This window comes from Tachysurus vachellii, chromosome 19, assembly GCF_030014155.1.
Source record: "Tachysurus vachellii isolate PV-2020 chromosome 19, HZAU_Pvac_v1, whole genome shotgun sequence".
NCBI lineage: Eukaryota > Metazoa > Chordata > Actinopteri > Siluriformes > Bagridae > Tachysurus > Tachysurus vachellii.
The window spans coordinates 15,282,158-15,300,407 of NC_083478.1; the positions used below are offsets into that span (position 1 = coordinate 15,282,158).

Consider the following 18,250-nt stretch of genomic DNA (forward strand, 5'->3'; position numbering starts at 1 on the left):
TTTCAAGAGGATTTTGAATTTATTTAAAATGTTTATGTACAATCATAGCTCAATTTAAAAACACAGATTCAATAGAATGTTCACAACAGGAAAAGGAATGATGATACATTTGGTGTTGGGATTATAGATTAGGATTGACCAGGGAGATCACATTGTGATAGACCTAAGATAAAGAGCAATAACGTAGGTATGCCTAAGAGCAGTGCACCAACAATTCCAAGGATGAGGCCAATGATCAGAGGCCATACACCATCCATCATGTGGTGCTGGTATGGTGGCGTTGGTTGCCACTCCACGACCAGGTCCAAATGCTTCCAGGACAAGCTCCTCGCTAAATAACAATAAAAACACAAAACAAGTGTACTTGGTTCACAGATGATCCATAACATTAAATGCAGCTATAGACTTAACTAAAAATGTGTTCCTTTAATTAATGAAATTGTAATCATTCCGAAATTGCTGTGGAAAAAAGAATAAATCACACTGAAACATGTTTTGGCATCTTAGTGGTGGAATGAACTTCACCTAGATGCCCAAATGAGTCACTAACTGCCTTCGCACAATGAGTGAAGACCTACCTCTTTCTAAAAAACTAATGTTACTTATTTTTTCCCCAGTTTGTTTATTTAAAAAAAAAAAAAGCTATATTCCTCCCAACAGAGTTTTTAGGCTGATAGTATCCTTAGTGTGTATAATGGTAAACCGGAATTGATGTATTCATCGATGGAGACTTCAAAACACTTTAGTACCTCGCACTGGATAAAAGCATCAGCCAAATGCCATTAATGTAAATGAAAATTTTTGGATGTTCTTGACCAGGTAAGTGGGTTGTCCTTCTATGCACAGCCTGTCTTTGAAGTGGTAGGAGGTACCTTGGAGACCAGTGGAACTAGTCTGATGGACTTAAGGCATGATAAGTATGTGTACTGTTGTAGATAAGTAAATGTACTGTTGTAGAAAGGACGTTATTTACATTTACATTATTTCCTGTCCATTGTCACCCAAATGAGGATGGGCTCCCTTCTTAGCCTGGTTCCCCTCAAGGTTTTTTCCTTATGTTATCTCATGGATTGAAAAAAATGTATTTTATTATTTATTTAAAAATTTATATGTGAAATTAAGATGTTAGTCTGCAGGGGTGTGGTTGGTTCAACTTGTCTATTTTATTTTTCAATTCAATTCAATTCAATTCGAGTTTATTTGTATAGCGCTTTTTACAACTGACATTGTCTCAAAGCAGCTTTACAGAACATAAACATAGAAAAAAAGGTTATTATAAAGAAAAATATAAAGATTAATAGAATACAAAATTTAAGACCAATATTAGATATATTTAAATGTGTTTGTATTTATCCCCAATGTCTGATGTGACTCAGGCAGCAGTGGCAAGGAAAAACTCCCTTGAATGGTAAAGGAAGAAACCTTGAGAAGAACCAGACTCAAAGGGGAACCCATCCTCATATGGGTGACAATTATTATTCAGATTTTTACAAACTTATGTGTTTCTACAGTCAATGATTTGTTCAACAGGTTGGAACTGTGCTTGAACGTGAGCCACCTATTCTATTTGTAAGTGTGCATACTGCTCACTCCACCTCAACCATTTATCCACTGTATGTTTAGCTGTGGGGTTTATGTTCTAGGGGAATGAGGTGGCTGATAACAATAAAGTTGATAAAAGTACACATAAGAAGGGTGTCAAATTTCAATCCATAATGGCCATGATCGCTTGTTTATTTAGTTATTAAATGGTTTATTTGGTTATATAAATGGCTTATTTATTTAGTTATTCCTCATCTGCGTTGTCATTCATTTAGATAAAGTCAATGGTAAGGTGAAATCAGAGTTTTGGGGTGTGGGTTAAGGCATGTGCTTAGGGTGAGTTCTACCTTGGCCTGTTGTATCTATGGATGTCTGTTACCATGTTTGGCCACCAATACCTGACCTTTAATGAGTGTTACATCCTGTGAGTTCCTGGATGTCCTATAGGGGACATGTGATGAGCTTGCCCCTCAGAGGGTACACAGCTTTATTTCTGGAGGGCATGAAGAAGGGACTTGTACTAGTGTGCTAACTCTATCACTTTATTCAGAGTCTGCATTAAAGCCAACATAAAACAAAATGGAGGCAATGTGTGCTCTGGCATCTGTTCCTTATTTTCTGCAGGGTACAGGAAAGACAGGGAGTCTGCAGTAAAATTCCCTCCAGGCTTGGCAAGACTTCAAGCTTTTGACTGATTTTGGTTACTTGAAGTTTTTATGGTCTATGAAAATGAACTGAATAGCTGAATAGCTGCTCCTTCCAACCAGTTACACCATTACTAAAGGCTGTTTTCCACTCCTTGCCTACTTTAATATCAAAGAGGTACTACTTGCTGCAAATTTGTTGAATATCTTGGCTGAACAAAATTCTTCCATGGCAGACGGGCTGAGTGAAAGAGTATCCACAATCAAGAATCCGGCAGATACAGTAGAAGAGGAATAACAAATGGACCCTTGTTTTAATGGCTCTTAGGTGAAATCCTCCATTGCTTGTTGAGAGGCTAAGAAGATAGGATATATTCATTAAAGATTTAATGAAGCTATGTCCATTGTTAAAAGTTTATTCAAATTAAATCTGAATTGAACTGAATTGAGATTAACTTGTTTGGTGGGATGGTGCCTGGCAGGAGCTCTGTGTCACAGTTAGTGGGTCTATGTAGTGGTAGGCCACTATCTTTATCCTTGCTGAAGCCATCTTCTATATCTTGATATTTTATAGTAACTTTTGTAAGTGCTTGGCTTTTGGGGCTTTTCATTGTAGTAATTGCAATTACTAAAAAAAAAAAAAGCAATAAAGAGGAAGAAAGAAGAAAAGAAGAAGAAAGGAAGAAAGAAACCTTGAGAGACATCTACAACTGTATTTTATAGTCAAGAAGCACCAATGCATAAGACAATTCATTCTAGTTATAACATCAAGTCTGTCTTGAAGTTGTCAACTGTTTAGTGATGAAGACTTAAGTGATTATGACAATTACAGTCCAAAGCCATGTCCATGGTCTCTAAGTGATACTATCTAACAGTGCTATATTTCTCAAGGATGTACATGTGGGGCAGCAGTGAGTGGCCTCCCATCCTGATTACGTTTTACAGAGGGACCATTGAGAGCATCCTGAGCAGCTGCACTATCTGGTTTGGGATTGCACCATCTCGGATTGCAAGACCCAAGCAGATAGTGAGAACAGCTGAAAACACCATTGGAGTCTCTCTTCCCTCTATCACGGACATTTATACCACACGCTGCATCTAAAACACCCACAGACTGGCCATGTTCCATACAGGATCACAGTAATATATTAATACCCTTTTCACTCATCCCGTCTGCCTTACAAGAATTTTGTTCAGCCAAGCCACTGACAGCAGATAAGAGATGCTTGTGTGATACAGTGTATTTGTTTTTCTCCAAAGATGGTGCTGTGATGGTGCTGATGATATAGGTAGGGGTTTCCCATCTGTTTTCTGAATGTTGGTTTACTTTTTGTGAAAAAATAAAACAAAACAAGCAAACAAATAACCGTATATCCTGAAATCTGTTGAGTAATTTTGTTGGTAAATTTGATTGTTTAGAAAAGTTGTTAAAGATGACACAGTGATAAATAAAACTGAACAATGAAGACCTTTTCTCCATGAACACATTCAGTGAAATTATGATCTGATTCACTGTACATTCCGTGTGAAGGTTTGGGCTATGAGCTTTAACTTGCAACAGTTCCCAGAAATAAAGAATTCTCTTTTTTTCACTACCAAGGTTGATCCTATTTTGTGGCCATTTTTAACCACTAAAGGTTTTTAAAACATTGTTTGTTTGTTTGTTTGTTTGTTTGTTTATTTATTTTGAATAAATAAGTTGAATTATTTTATTCAAAGTTTTTATGAGCCTTGCCCTTCTTGTTTACCATCCCATTTACACAATTCATAAATCTTCATATGTAATTTTGCACAAATTCTGGAGCTACTGTAGGATACACTGTAGGTTATAAGAAGTCATTATTCCTAATGCACTGGCTTTTCATAAAAAACGTTTTCTAATGCTCCTGTGAATGTTTTCTGAATTAATCTGGTTGTATCCAGTTTGAAAAATGAGGTATTAAAATAAAAATACTATAAATAAAGTATAAAAATACTTTATAAAAGTATTAAGAAATTCCCTCTAAATTTTTAAAGTTTTTTTTAAAGCAGTTTTCAAAAACATTACTGATGCAATTTACTGCATCATTCCTTACCTTTTTTTACAGAATGATGTGTTTCCTCAGCTTGAGAGTGCATTAAATAGGATGGTATTTGGTTGATGTGCTCATGGTATTCGTCAACATAGCGCTGCATGGCCAGAGTCTTGTCCTGATTAATGTTCTTACCTAACTCTACAAGACAAAGCATATAGAGGCACAACAACATTAATTACTACTTCACAGTAATGCCATTGTCTTACAGAATTACCATTAAGTTTAATTATGAATAATTTAATATTCATGATATTACTTGGAGAAGGAAGAAATTAGTGTTGGGTCTGTGGTGGACTTGGAATTTGCGCTGACCCATTAGTTCACTCAAACACAAACTGTTGTATAAAGGACATTATTTACATTTACATTATTTACCATCCAGTGTCACCTAAATGATAATAGGTTCCCTTTTGGAGTCTGGTTCCTCTAAAAACTTCTAAATTATCTCAGGGAGTTTTTCTGTGCCTCCATTGCCTCTGGCTTGCTCATTAGGGATAGATGATAGAGATATATAGTAACTTAATTTAAAACTTAATTTGTTTATTCTGTTTCTTTACTTCTGTATATACTTCTAAGCTGATTGGAGACAATGTGAATTGAAAATTTTATTAAATATACATACAGATTATATAATTCTCATAGCCAAGGAATGCCTTCAGCCTTGTTTTGAGATTTATTTAATTTTTATATGTTGGCTTGTGCAGTTCTTGCAGCACACTGAATAGTTTAAAATGAGATTAACAGTCTGCAGCAGGCTTTTAAATCTTGCAAGTACAGTATAATGAAGCACACTCAGATTCAAACTCTAAAGCATGTATGTAAGGATGTAATTTGCATCTTCAGTATAGCTTACTTGCAGAATAATTACAATTTGACAATTACGGCTTATGTAGCATGGTGCACTTCACAAAACTTTGACATTTTCATACTGGAAATAGTATAGCTTTCACTTAAGAATTGTCATTCTTGCCATTTTGTCATTCTCTCTCTGTCTGTCCATTTGAAGGGCTGATGAAAGGAACAGATAGAAAATGGTCAAATCATTTACACATTCCCATAGCCAATCTGTCAGTGCATGATGGTCTGCACCTAGCAAAACCATTTCAGAGTTTAGCAGTATAAGCCAATAATCATTACAGATAACAATTAGAAATTTGGAGTTTTCAGTTTAAAACATTAATCTGTAATGAACTTCTGAATGAATTTTAAAATGATACTCTGGCCCATACAAAATATATTGAATTTATTCATTACATCATTATACCATATTGTGAGATATTTGTGCAATATATTATATTCTCATTTGGATGTACAGGTACTATATATGTATAACCATACAGGCATTTAAAAAAGCAATGCAGTGTTCCATTTGATGAGCATATCAATAAGTATTTAAGTATGTATTCACATTAAACTTACAAAATTGCAACTCCCATGACTCTCAGTTCACAGCATCATCACATGATCTCCAGTCAAGCACATATTATCCCCGCTCATATTTTTATTAATGAAAATAACCTTGTAGAATTCCAGAATTCTAAACTAAAAACTCTCAAAATGGATAAACTTCCCTTAAATAATTCCTCCCCTCATTTTCCCTGTCCCTGCCCCATGGGGCCATGGGGGGCATTTTCCCTGAAACCATTTCCATGGCCAATTCCACATGATGTAGGTGGGGGCATTGGTCTCATCATCCACCTCATCCATCAGCTGAATTTACAAACAATTTGGTCACTATTTTCATTGCTGTTAAAGGGTGATGTGTGCGGATGAAAATAATTTATGGTCTGTTGGTTCAGCCCAACACTGAGCTCTACTTCCAATATTTTCATTTATTGTTTGATAATTAATGATAGTTTATACTAAGTGATATGGGACAAACAAAAACAAAAAACAAACAAACAAACAAAAAAATAACAACAACAAACAATGAAATAGCACAGTTATTGGTTCCAAAAAATACTTGGAATAAATATTATTCCAAGAAGCTCATCGTAATCTGATGGCCGGGCATTTAGGTCAGGGTAAAACACTAAACCATCTCCTGACCCACTTCTATAGGTCTACCATTCCAGACAATGGTCACAGGTGCTGTGCAGCATATGGCAAATGTCAGGTAGTGAATCTGCCAGCAACCCCATTGCAATTTTTCATATTTCTTCATGGAATCACTATTTATTTATTTACATTATAACATTTAACTTAAATCTAAAATTCACAGATGTTTAGAGAGAGCAATCACAATTACACAATGTGTGTACGTGTGTGCGCGTGCGCGCGTGTGTGAAACTAACCTATTGCAATGTCAGTCCTTCCAATCTGTTGAAGAGTGCGAGATAGTCTGTCGTAGTACATCTGTTCACCATTGGTCTGGAGCCAGTCAATCAGTACTGAATGACAGTGGGACTTTTTGTCTAATACACATACACACACATGCACAGAAATGATCAAACATTACTCTGCACATTAAGAGCAATGAAAATTCATTAAAAGTCAATTCTTCTAATAACTCCCTTTTACAATTTTTTCCCTTTTACACCCTTTTAAAATAATCACCCTTCTGTAGGATTTTATGAAGCATTTTTTTAGTAGGAACATAACGCACTGTGCTCTGGTGTATTTCAAGCCTGTATTTCAAGCATCTCAAATGTTTGTTAAAAATAAGTAACACAATCTTTGTACCTGTATCTCTGGGTGAGCGGCCTATCATTCTGAATTGGTTTGTTTCTTCAGAGAGGGAATGGAGCTGATTGGAGATGTTTTCAACTGGGTTTGAGAGGGTCATTAGAAGCTCTTCACACTCATGAACTGTCAGAAGATCCACTAGTCGCTGCAGCTGATGTAATCCTAAGTCCACCATCACTGAGACCATTGAAGGGTCATTTTAATTGCCATAGTAATTTCCTTACTGAATTTGTAGTCATTGATTATAGCAAGAACCATATTATAATGTAGAGCTATGCTTACTGAACCTGAATTGGAACCTCAGATTTAATGATTAATTTATGTCTGGTACATAAATTGCATTGGTGAAATAATAATAATAATAATAATAATAATAATAATAATAATAATAATAATAATAATATTTAAAAAATGAAAATTGTAGTCAGTGTGGAAGCTCATACTGTGAAAATACTGTACAGCAGACCCAACCTTTATAAAAATATAAGAAATATTCATTTCTCTCAGAAGATGATATATGATACAAATGACACATAGTCCTAGATCATAATATTTCTATCGGTTTGACATATTTCAGACAAGCTTATTTTGCATGTGAACAGACTATAAAACCCCCAACCCCCAAGACAGCTTCCCTGGTTCCCAAGTTGCAGCTATGAGAAGAGTGTACTTTTCTCCTGATTAGTTAATCTCTCTGTTTCATTATTTTACTAATTCTTTAGTATCAGTTTTACTACAGCACTAATGAATTCTTGAAACTAATTTTTCTTGAGGCATTGGTTAATTTTCTTTGGCAGCTTTGACAATAATACCAACTGCAATACAAATCCCAGCTTTAATACAACCAGTGTTGTTTTTGTTTCTATGGTAACAAATAACCATGGGAATAGTGTGGAGGACCTGCCACATAAACAGTCTATAAACTTAAATAATTGTTGATATGGTGAAAGAGAGAATTTTTCTAAGATAGGAAAAAACAATGAAGGACTGACTGTTTCTAGCTGTTTTATATATTATGTTGTATATATTATATATATGTTATGTTATAAAAGATAACAAGAATGTTATTTCATGTACGTTCAACACTCCAAACGTTCAAAATTGTCATGTATTAAAATTAACAATAAAATTACATTAAACACAAAAAATATTGTTGGCAAATTGCTTTGTATAAGAGGTACAAAACTTAAACTGTTACTGATTACTTTTCTCTAAACGCTAAACCCAATATTTTTGGTTGTTTATCTACAAAACAGCTCCTTTTCGTTTTTTTTTTTTTTTTTTTTTTTTTTTTTTTTTTTTTTAAATATATAAATAAATACACTCTCTTGTTTATAATTTGCATCAGGTTGAATTTCTCACCTGTGTCTTCACTGAGGCTTGGGCTCAGGAGGAGGAAAATGGAGAAAAACGCAGTGGTTATGATCTGAGTAAAAAACATTTTTTTAATCAGCCTCTGTGTTGCGCAATCACGATGTGAGGCATTCTATTCCGTTGAGCATGAATGAATTAGTTGGACCAGACTCTGTTGAAGGAAGAAAATTTATGAAAGTTTGTCATCCTGAAAATCGTCAGTATTTAAATCCTGCGATCTATTACTATATGATTTACCATGGATTTACCTCAAATCTCATAACTGTTTGTTATACAGTAAACAAGTAAATATGATAAAATAAACATTTTAAGTGGTCATTACTTATTCTTTTTTTTAAAACGTTGTCACTACTAAATCAAATTATTTGCCTGTACTATTCGTGAGAGAAATTGAGTTGTAATGATCATGTTAATAAGAGAAGTCGATATGTCAGGTTTTTATAAGGGAGGGGCGGAGCCTAATGAAACAGGTGTCGACGGTGAACGGAGCGGTGCCTGAAGTTTCGTCCTGGCTGATGACGAGCGCTAAACAACGCATACAAAGGGTTTTTTTCTGTATACATCTTACTGAAAAAAGTGATAACCAAAAATTAGGACTGATGTTAAACTGTTAAACATTAACGGGGTGTTAATGTGAAGCTATCTGGTCACAGTTTTTACAGTTTACCTGTAACGCTAACGAATAAAAGAGCTACTTTTTGTCAGGGCACATTTTATAATCCAGTGTGTTTCTGAATGTTGTTCAGTTTCAAGGGCGTCGATTTGGGTAGGGACGGTAGGGACATGTCCCTTCCAATATCCAGGGAACACTCAATTGTCCCTAGCAATAATTCGACCAAGCCTATATATATATATATATATATATATATATATATATATATATATATATATATATATATATATATATATATATATATATACATAACCACTGATATCCGTCTGTGTCTTGTGCTTTTTTACTTATTTCATTTAACATTTATCCAGGAATCATTACATAAGGTGAAAAATATTTTACAACAGCGTTCTGTAAAAAATAGCGCAACTTGTGGAACACAAACGGTTAACAGATCTTACCCCCTGCAATGAATCCCGCCTCTGTAACTCACCTCTCTAAAAGGATTGGCCTTTGCCTTTTTTGAGTCCCGCCTCTCTAACCCACGTCGCTGTTTGATTGGCTTTGTCTTTCTCGCTAATGTGTTGAGGTAGGAGGCTGCAGCAATATTCCGTTGTATGAAGCAATATGCAACGTGATGCAGGCTACCGGTATGTGAGTAAGAAAGTATTATTATAACAACAGTTTTATGCACAAAATACGGGAAATGTTGTCCCCAACAATGTCAAATAAATTATATCCCCACCAATGTCAAAATCAAACTTACGCCATTGTTCAGTTTAGATACAGCATGTGTATTTATTTGCCATACGTTTTTAGTCGGTTTGTATCAGCACGTCCATGTATACGTACTTGTGGCTATAACGTGAGTGACTTCACATGAGTGACTTTATTTATATTATTAACAATCTGTTTTAAGGACGAGGTCATTAGCATTCGTTAATTAACTTTTACAGTGGAATTTTCTCTGCTACTGATTTTCTTCTGCTCTGTTTTCACATGTAAGTTTTATGAATTTATGTCATTACAAGTCTATTTGTTTAACATTATTGATAGTTATTTAAAAAGAAATGTCTTGAATGTGCTCTGTTTTTAGGAGTCCTATGGTTATGATCACTTGTTTCACTACCTTGACTTCAGAATCCTCCTTGTTGAGCAGGAAGGTGTTGTGTTCCCATCTTCACGTAATCTTAGTCCGGCCTTAGATAAGATCATCATTGAGGGAGAAGTTGGTGATGGAAGGCATTAAAGACCTGCCAAAAGCCTTGTATTTTTTCCATTTCTTTCGGTTTTGCATATGCACTGCTACCCCAAATCAATGAAGAACACATTCCAATTCCAAGTTTTCTTTATATTTTAAAATGTGACCTGAAACCTAAATATAATACAAGTTAACAGTGGTCAACTCGAGCTTAATTTTATAGGCTTGTCTCAAGTTCCATTTCAAATCCAGTTTTAATGCATGTCTAGTCATTCTCAAAGATATAGCATTTTGTTGAATACTTCATATTCATCTCTTAAAAAAAATAAAATGCAAAAAGGTTTGCTTGTGCAAAAAAACTTTTACTTGTCTTTTGGTTGACAAGTTAAGTACACTGAAGTGGTAGCTGTTTTTTGTTAACAATAAAAAATGTTTAAGTTTTGTTTTTATTTGTTATAAATTATTAAAAAAAATCCTTATTATTGTATTATCTAAGTAATATAATTTTTGAATTATAAGACATGCTTAGATATAATTAATATGCTTTATTTATTTTGTTTAACTTATTAATTATTTTATTAAATGTATACTCAAAAATGTTAATGAAGTGAATTAATTATTTCTAGTTAAGACTAATACAACTAAACTTGTCTGCTGCACCCACTAAAGGTTCTATGTTAACACAACTTAACATGTTTAGTTCCCCAATGTAAAATCTAAACTTGATTAGTGCAACGGTTTCCACATAAAGTCAACTAATTTTGGTTAACAGAATATATTTTAGATTGAATTCAGCAATCTATTAGACATTTAAGGATAAGCAACAGGCTGCATTTGCTGTTTATAAACACCACCAAAAATCTGTTTATTTGCATTTTATTGATGAAAATGATGCAATCCAAACATGCAATCCACATGGATTATTGATTGAACTAAACTCAACATATAAAACTATTAAAGGTACACATGAAAGCTCCTGTAAACAGAGTGTGTAACTGAGTCTGTGTAAGTGTGTGCATGTGTTTGTCTTTTATTTGCCACTTGTCTGCAGTTTTTTCCCAGAAACAGTTTGATGCTGTGCGTTATAGAACACATGTAAGGCAAATTGCTTTATGGGGAGGATGAAAATAGGGAAGTTATGGAGTTAAAAGCTCTGCACAAAGATGGAGGGCACAAGGTCAGGGAAGGATACATTTAGCCTACTCCAAGTGCTCAGAGCAGTAGTTGAAACTAAATACACACACCCACACACAAACTACAAAGAAATGGCTGTGAATACTGAGTCAAAAACAATAACTGTAACATAAAGACATGCATCCTTGTTGATTCTCAACACCTTCGTTTTGCACAGTTGTCCAGTTTCTCCTGTGATTTTATTTTATTTTTCAGAAAGGTATGTGTGATGACTCCATGTCTTCTACGCTTCACACCACTGAAATCTGATTCCTTAAAGACACAGACTCCGGTGGAATGAAGGATAGAATCTATAGAAAACTGTAGAATTGCAACATCAGCCATTTTTTAAACGCAGTTTTTCAGACGGCAACTTAGACCCTGTTAAAGTAAAAGGCAAATCTTGCTTCAAATAAAAAAACAAAAAAACAAAACAGGTGTAAAGAGCATTCAAAGGCATAAACATTTGTTCTTATGAAAATATTTAATAGAAGATCTAAGTCTTTTAAAAAAGCAGTGAGGCTGGTGTCTTGTATAATATTAATAGGCAAATTTGCTCAGTGTGTGGGTAAGTGTTTGGGTGTAAGATATACACTCTGCAACCTGGCCTCTCCTTACAGCGAGCCCAGGCCTGTCTTTCTCTTTATGCCCCGGGCCATGAAGGCACTATGCAGTCCTGTAAAGTGAAATCCAGCATGAAACACACACACACACACACACACACACACACACACACACACACACACACTGCATGGGCTTAACTGGGTGTATTTTGCAGTGCTCTTGGAAGTAATATTCCAAAAGTGTTTCTCCCACACCTATGAGGTCATGTTCAGATAATGTTTTAACTCTCAGTACTCTCTGGTCATACCTCTGACTACATTAGTTTCAGTGTATTTTCTGAATTGTGCTTACTAGATATATTATTTGATATGAACAATAGGTTGAGATTTTAAAAAGTTAAAACCATGCAGTTAGTGCACATTAATTACCTATGAATAGAAGTTGGTTAACTTTCTTCACTTTTGCAATCAACTTTCTCTTCGTCTTTTTTTAAAAGCTACCATTAAGAACGTGGTTATAATGTTTTAAAAACTGTTGTAAAATAAAAACCAGCCTAGCAAACAAAGAAACAAACAAAAAGCCCAATCAATCTACTCTGACAGATCATACACCTTGACAAATAATTTACACTCACCTGTTTTGTTAAGATCCAGACCTATTCCCAAAGCCTCTTCCCAAAAAAATCAATAAAGGTAAAGATTGTATGTCTCTCCATAGGAAATAAAGAAGGGTGGATGTGCAACAGTTTGAGCCACTCTCTTTATTTGCCTACCTGCCTCAGGTAATGCTGCTTTACTTCTTTGCTCAGACCAATAGGAACATATGATTTTAAGAAGCCACTCCTCTCACCTCCATAAAGTGCAAGCACACCTGGTGCTCTATACTTGGATTCAGCCTAAAGCCTGTTAAGTGACTTAAAACACAGGTGAACAATTGAAAACAAGTGAAAATTGTACACCAGACATGTGGATTTAAACACCTACTGTATGCATTTGCGTGCAGTTATTTGGTGTATCTATGGTATATGGCTTTTTTTAGTAGAAACAATGTAGTGTGAATGCACAATACAGGGAGAGACATTCTTTTATTATTATTTGTTTGTTTATTTCAAACAGTCGTCCATATATTTTGGTAATATTGCCTGCACATTGTGGTTTTTAGTTTACAGTGCAGGAAGTCCACAGATTAAACCTTTTACTTCACTTGAATGTGAACCAGTGTCATGTAGCCCTGTCCTGCTCTGGATTTTAGTAGAACAATCTAAGTCAAGAGAATGGGATAAAGGAAAACCAGGAAGTGAGGAGTTTGTGTACTGTATGTGTGTGTGTGTGTGTGTGTGTGTGTGTTTGTGTGTGTACACACAGAAGTATCAAAACATTGACATGTAAAACAACCACACAACAACTGACTAAAAATGACTGTTGCCCAAATATGTTAACTAACTTCTTCTAAAAATTTGAATACAATATTTTACTGTTATTCTACTAATAACTCTAACAATTCTACAAATATTTTCTTAGCCAGTCATGTTTTGGTGTTGTCTTTGAAGTTTGTTAAAAAGATATACTGTATGTTGGCTGTTCTTAGCTGTTTAGCTAGTGTATATATGGGACTAACTAACTGGGGAGCTTTGCTAAATTTCTGTGTAGTTCTCTGAGAAAATTAATCAAGGCTGGCAGATTTTGTAGGCTACAGTTGTGTCTGCATACATACACATAGCAGAAACATGCACACGGTACTCACAATCACAACATACTAATCTTAAAGAACTCAAGATTGCCACAAATATATCATAACAACAGATATGTTTTTATTGCGTAATCTATTGCTTATTTGTTTCTTTACAGTTAAATTATGAGACATGCTTTTTAACAGATTTAACAGATAAATTCCTAAAAGTATGTGGAAAAGAGCAGACTGCCTTAATAGCAATTGGTTTTGTCTTTTCGAAAGAAATGTGCTTTTTTAATGTTAAATGAGTGCAGTGCCAGCAGTGCTTTGACCTTGTAGATTCCTTCTTTGGTCTTTGTCTTTCTTTCTTTTTTGTCATAAAGAAAAACACGGTTCACAGGTTTACCTGGCCTGTGTGCCAATAAATGAAGGTTATTAACGTTGTGCTGGGTTTCATATTGTATGTAAAAATGGAGTGCTTGGAGGGATTCTGGAATGGTGGTGGTGCATGGTATGTTTTTCATCCCAACCCCCACATGTTGAAGGTGAGGAGGTACTAGGTTACAGCCACACCAGCCTACAGGCAGAAAATTTGCCTCCACATGCCCAGGAATGTGTTTATTCTCTGCATACCCGCATGCATAAAAGAAAATGCAAAGACAAAACGAATTTCATGTCAGTGTTACATATAACATTTCTTCCAATTTTTTGTCATATGTTCTGTTCACTTTTAGAGGACTGGGAGTAATCATGCTCCTTTATCTGGACAGAGCAAGCAAAGCTGGATAATACCTAATCCAGACGGATAGGACACAGGTCCATACAAGAGATGTTAGAAGGAGAGACATTAAACTTTATGCCTCAGTCCATCTCCAGAGGTTCCTGATATGTAATACCTTTGATAGCTGTGAGCCATTAAATAAGTTAAGGAATAATGCAAGATTTTTTGTGTGCACTCACACTGGGTGCCAAAAAGCTTGATTAATACTCCTCACTTTTCTTCTCCTTTTCTCTCTATTGTAGCTAATGGGGATACAAAACCTGATTGCCTCTGTCCAGACTTGCCTATGCTGGAATGCAGTATCTAATGCACTTTATTTCCAGGTAAACTGACAATGAACAGAGAGCTACTGATTTGTTACATTTATGTAGATGATTAATTAAACATCAAATATGTTACTATATCACAAACAGATTATTAACATAAATAAAAATCTAGAGTTTTAACAAGCAAACAAAAAAATAATGTATATATAATGTATGCATTTAATGTGAGAACATTAAAACACAATATCAAATGATTCATTATTGTTGTATCTTGTGAGAATCATGTGCACCTTCTCAGGGTCCTGTTTGCATTTCAGTACTTTTGCGAAAATACAGAGAAACAAAGTTTGCTTCCGTTACATCCTGTGCATTAGTATCATGCTACTGATACTGATACATGCTACATGGCACCTCAATCAGCAAATTCTAATAACAAAAATACTTTAGCCTCAGACAATAATTAGCCTGACTGTGTGCTCAATTCGAGTAACTGATGTATCATTCATTTAGACTGGGAATTAAAGATTACATGAATTTAGTGGTGGGGTTGTTGGGGATAGATTGGATGGTTGGATGTGAAACTTGGTTATTTATGCTGATATTTTGCATTCATGAACCCTTGTGTACAAAGATCACATAAAGTATCAAATAATTAATGATCTGGATTGCTTTAACCAAATACTTTACATAACAAGTACAATATAATTGAATCACAAACACATCTGACAGTCTATGAAGGTGATAATTCATTGTAAAGACACCCAACTGAAATTATGTGAATATCAGTTTGTGGTATTTGCAAGAAAACTTCATAAAATAACCTTTAGACATAAAAATATTTCATAATATTCTCTCCAGGATAACAATAAGCCATGTTTGTGTGAATAATGCATTTCTAAGAAAACGATAAAACCATTATCATATTTTCTTAAAGGTCATCTTTCATGGAGAATAGGGCATTTATTTTTATCAGTGCTTTAAACATTTATGAAGGTACTAATGACCTATCTAGCTCTGTTTAATATTCTATTAAGAGAAAGATTCTCTTTATGTTTTAGACTCCCACTGGAATGACAGGACTTCAACGATTGAAGCTTGAAGAGTGTCTATATTTAAACAATATATGTTAGAGTCAAATAGAAAGAAAGGTCACTGAAAACTAATTTGGGCTCATCTGGCTGCAGTTTGGCAACCTGATCCTCAGACAAAACAAGCTGGGGGAAGGTGATGGCTGTGTGAGAAACTGTAACTCTCCCATGGCAGTCAGTGCCACTCCCTATAGCAGCTACAGGGAAAAATTCAAAAGTCAATGAGTGAACATTTGAATGGGAAATAAAGTGGCATATACTCTCCTTATCACTAAATCCTTTAAGCAGATCTATAATTTCACACATTTCAATATACTATAGATAACATTAAAAGATTAAAAGGTAGGTAAACATATATTTTATACAGAATAGACAGTAATCCACTATACATTGAAAAACTAAGGTGTTCCTGGTATGTAGTGGTCAGTGAAGGACAGCCGGTAAAATGGCAACAGGGCCGTGGGTCCACAAGGCTCATTTATGCACATGGGAGGACTGACCACTTAGATGTTACTGTACAACAAATGTTAAAAAAAACAAAATCATGCTATCTATGATATCATCTATAATGGGCATGATATCATCTAGAATGGGCATCTGCTGGGAAACCTTTGGTCCTGGCATTCATAACAACATGTACCATCTACATAAACATTGTGGCTGACCAAGTAAGCCTTTCCTTGTAACTGTATCACCTAATGGAAGAGGCCTCTTTCAAAAGGATAATGTGCTCTGTCAAACCACAAAAGTTGTTTACAAATGTTTGAGGTACATAACAAAGAGTTTACGGTGATTTGCTGACCATAAAAACAATCTGTGGGATTTGCTGAACAAATAAGACTTGAAAGCCCAACCTCACAACATACTAAAATTATCTGCTTTGTGCCAGATACCACAGCACACTTTGAGCAGTCTTGTGGAGTCCAGAGAAGGGAATCCACCTGAACTGTGAGCTGAATTTGATGGAGAAGCATCATCACATAGAAAGAATCATCAATTGTAAATCAGCAGTAAAATGACTACCCAACACAGACAATGTCTATAACAATTAAACCTGACTGGACACAATTTTCAGTTTACACTCTGATCTTGAGTTTTGCCACATATTTCATATGCATCAATTTGAAGATCATAGTGTTGTTGTGGCCAGTGTCAAATAAAATGAATTAGTTTGCATACAATTAGTGAGACCAGCTTTGCTATATGGTCTAAAGACTGTAGCAGTGAGGAAAGGTCATGAGGCAGAGATGGAGGTAGCAGAGATGAGGATGTTGAAGTTCTCTTTAGGAGTGACGAGGATGAACAGGATTAGGAACGAGCATATCAGATGAACAGCTCAGGCTAAGTTAAATGGCTTTGAAATGTGTTCCTTCAGTTCTTCTAACAATGTTGCCATGTCTTTACAAAGACTGTTTGGGCAAGTGTATGACTCAAAATGCCGATGATATACTGTAACAAAGCAGCTACACTCAGAACCAGCAACAGAGAGCATGCTATCCACATGAGGTTTACTGACAATTGAAAACATTATTGCAAGCCTCAAAATGGATCTTTAACAAATGCGTTTGTCATGCACAAATATAATGAATTCTATCAAAATATAATTTTGTTCCTGAAGCGGCCGGGAGGATGGATTACAACAGCATTCTGAAGCTCAAGTCATCCAAACAACCTTTACAGCATGCCCTCAAGAATTCAGTTTAATTCAATTTATTTGTATAGCGCTTTTAACAATTGTTCCATTGTCTCAAAGCAGCTTTACACAAGTATGGAAACAGAAGAGAGAGAAGAAGAAATCAATATATAATAATAATAATAATAAGAAGACAAAATAAGAAGAACAAATTGTAAGTGAATAGATACAATTAAAGTTTAAAATGAATATAAAAAGACTTAACTTAAAATTTAAAATACCATATATCTATCCCTATCCCTAATGAGGAAAACTCCCTGAGATGATAAGAAGAAAAAACCTTGAGAGGAAGAAGGTTCAGAACTGAACCCATCCTCATTTGAGTGACTGTAATGAGGTAAATGTAATGAGTGTAAATGTAAATAATGTAATTTCTACAGCAGTTTATAATAGTGCAACCAAGAGCTCCATAGCAAAGATGACATCAGAAATCAGAAGTTAATACATTAAAATTTGCACTGTAGGAGTGACAATCCTGGTTTCAGATATTAGGTTCCAAAAATACTAAGGGTGATTCAGTCTGTACCACACCACTGACAAAAATCTGGGAAATTGACTGTGAAATCTTTTCATGTCACTGTGGATAATAAAGAAGAAATTACATTTTATATTTTCATATGATCTATTTTATACTGTATTTAAAATGTATTTCTGATTTCACATTATGGATCTGTTTGCTAGGTTTTATAAATATTGTAAACTGCAATTGCGTCTGTCTTCTCCACATGACACTAGCTTTCCCGGTAGACTTTCAGTAAATTCACCTGTTTAAGAAAGCAATTCTTAAAACTCGAAGTGGGAGAGTTATCATCCTAGTACATGGTAATATATGGATTTGACTGAATAATATTTTTCTTAATTTTTTTTTTTTTGAAAATCT

General features: G+C 34.8%; 1 protein-coding gene and 1 long non-coding RNA gene across 2 annotated transcripts; both read right to left on the bottom strand.

Annotated features, from left to right (window-relative positions):
• LOC132862420 (transmembrane and death domain protein 1-like) lies at positions 1-8,387 on the bottom strand. The gene is made up of 5 exons (XM_060894425.1): positions 8,309-8,387; positions 6,944-7,123; positions 6,556-6,675; positions 4,262-4,399; positions 1-331 (listed from the first exon to the last, which is right to left on the bottom strand). The coding sequence occupies exons 1-5, from the start codon at positions 8,385-8,387 to the stop codon at positions 129-131; spliced, it is 720 nt and encodes a 239-aa protein (XP_060750408.1). The 3' UTR covers positions 1-128.
• Positions 8,388-10,994: 2,607 nt separating this feature from the next.
• Positions 10,995-12,623, bottom strand: LOC132862264 (uncharacterized). The gene is made up of 2 exons (XR_009650004.1): positions 12,506-12,623; positions 10,995-11,983 (listed from the first exon to the last, which is right to left on the bottom strand). It is a non-coding gene; the product is annotated as an uncharacterized LOC132862264 (long non-coding RNA).
• Positions 12,624-18,250: the final 5,627 nt, after the last annotated feature.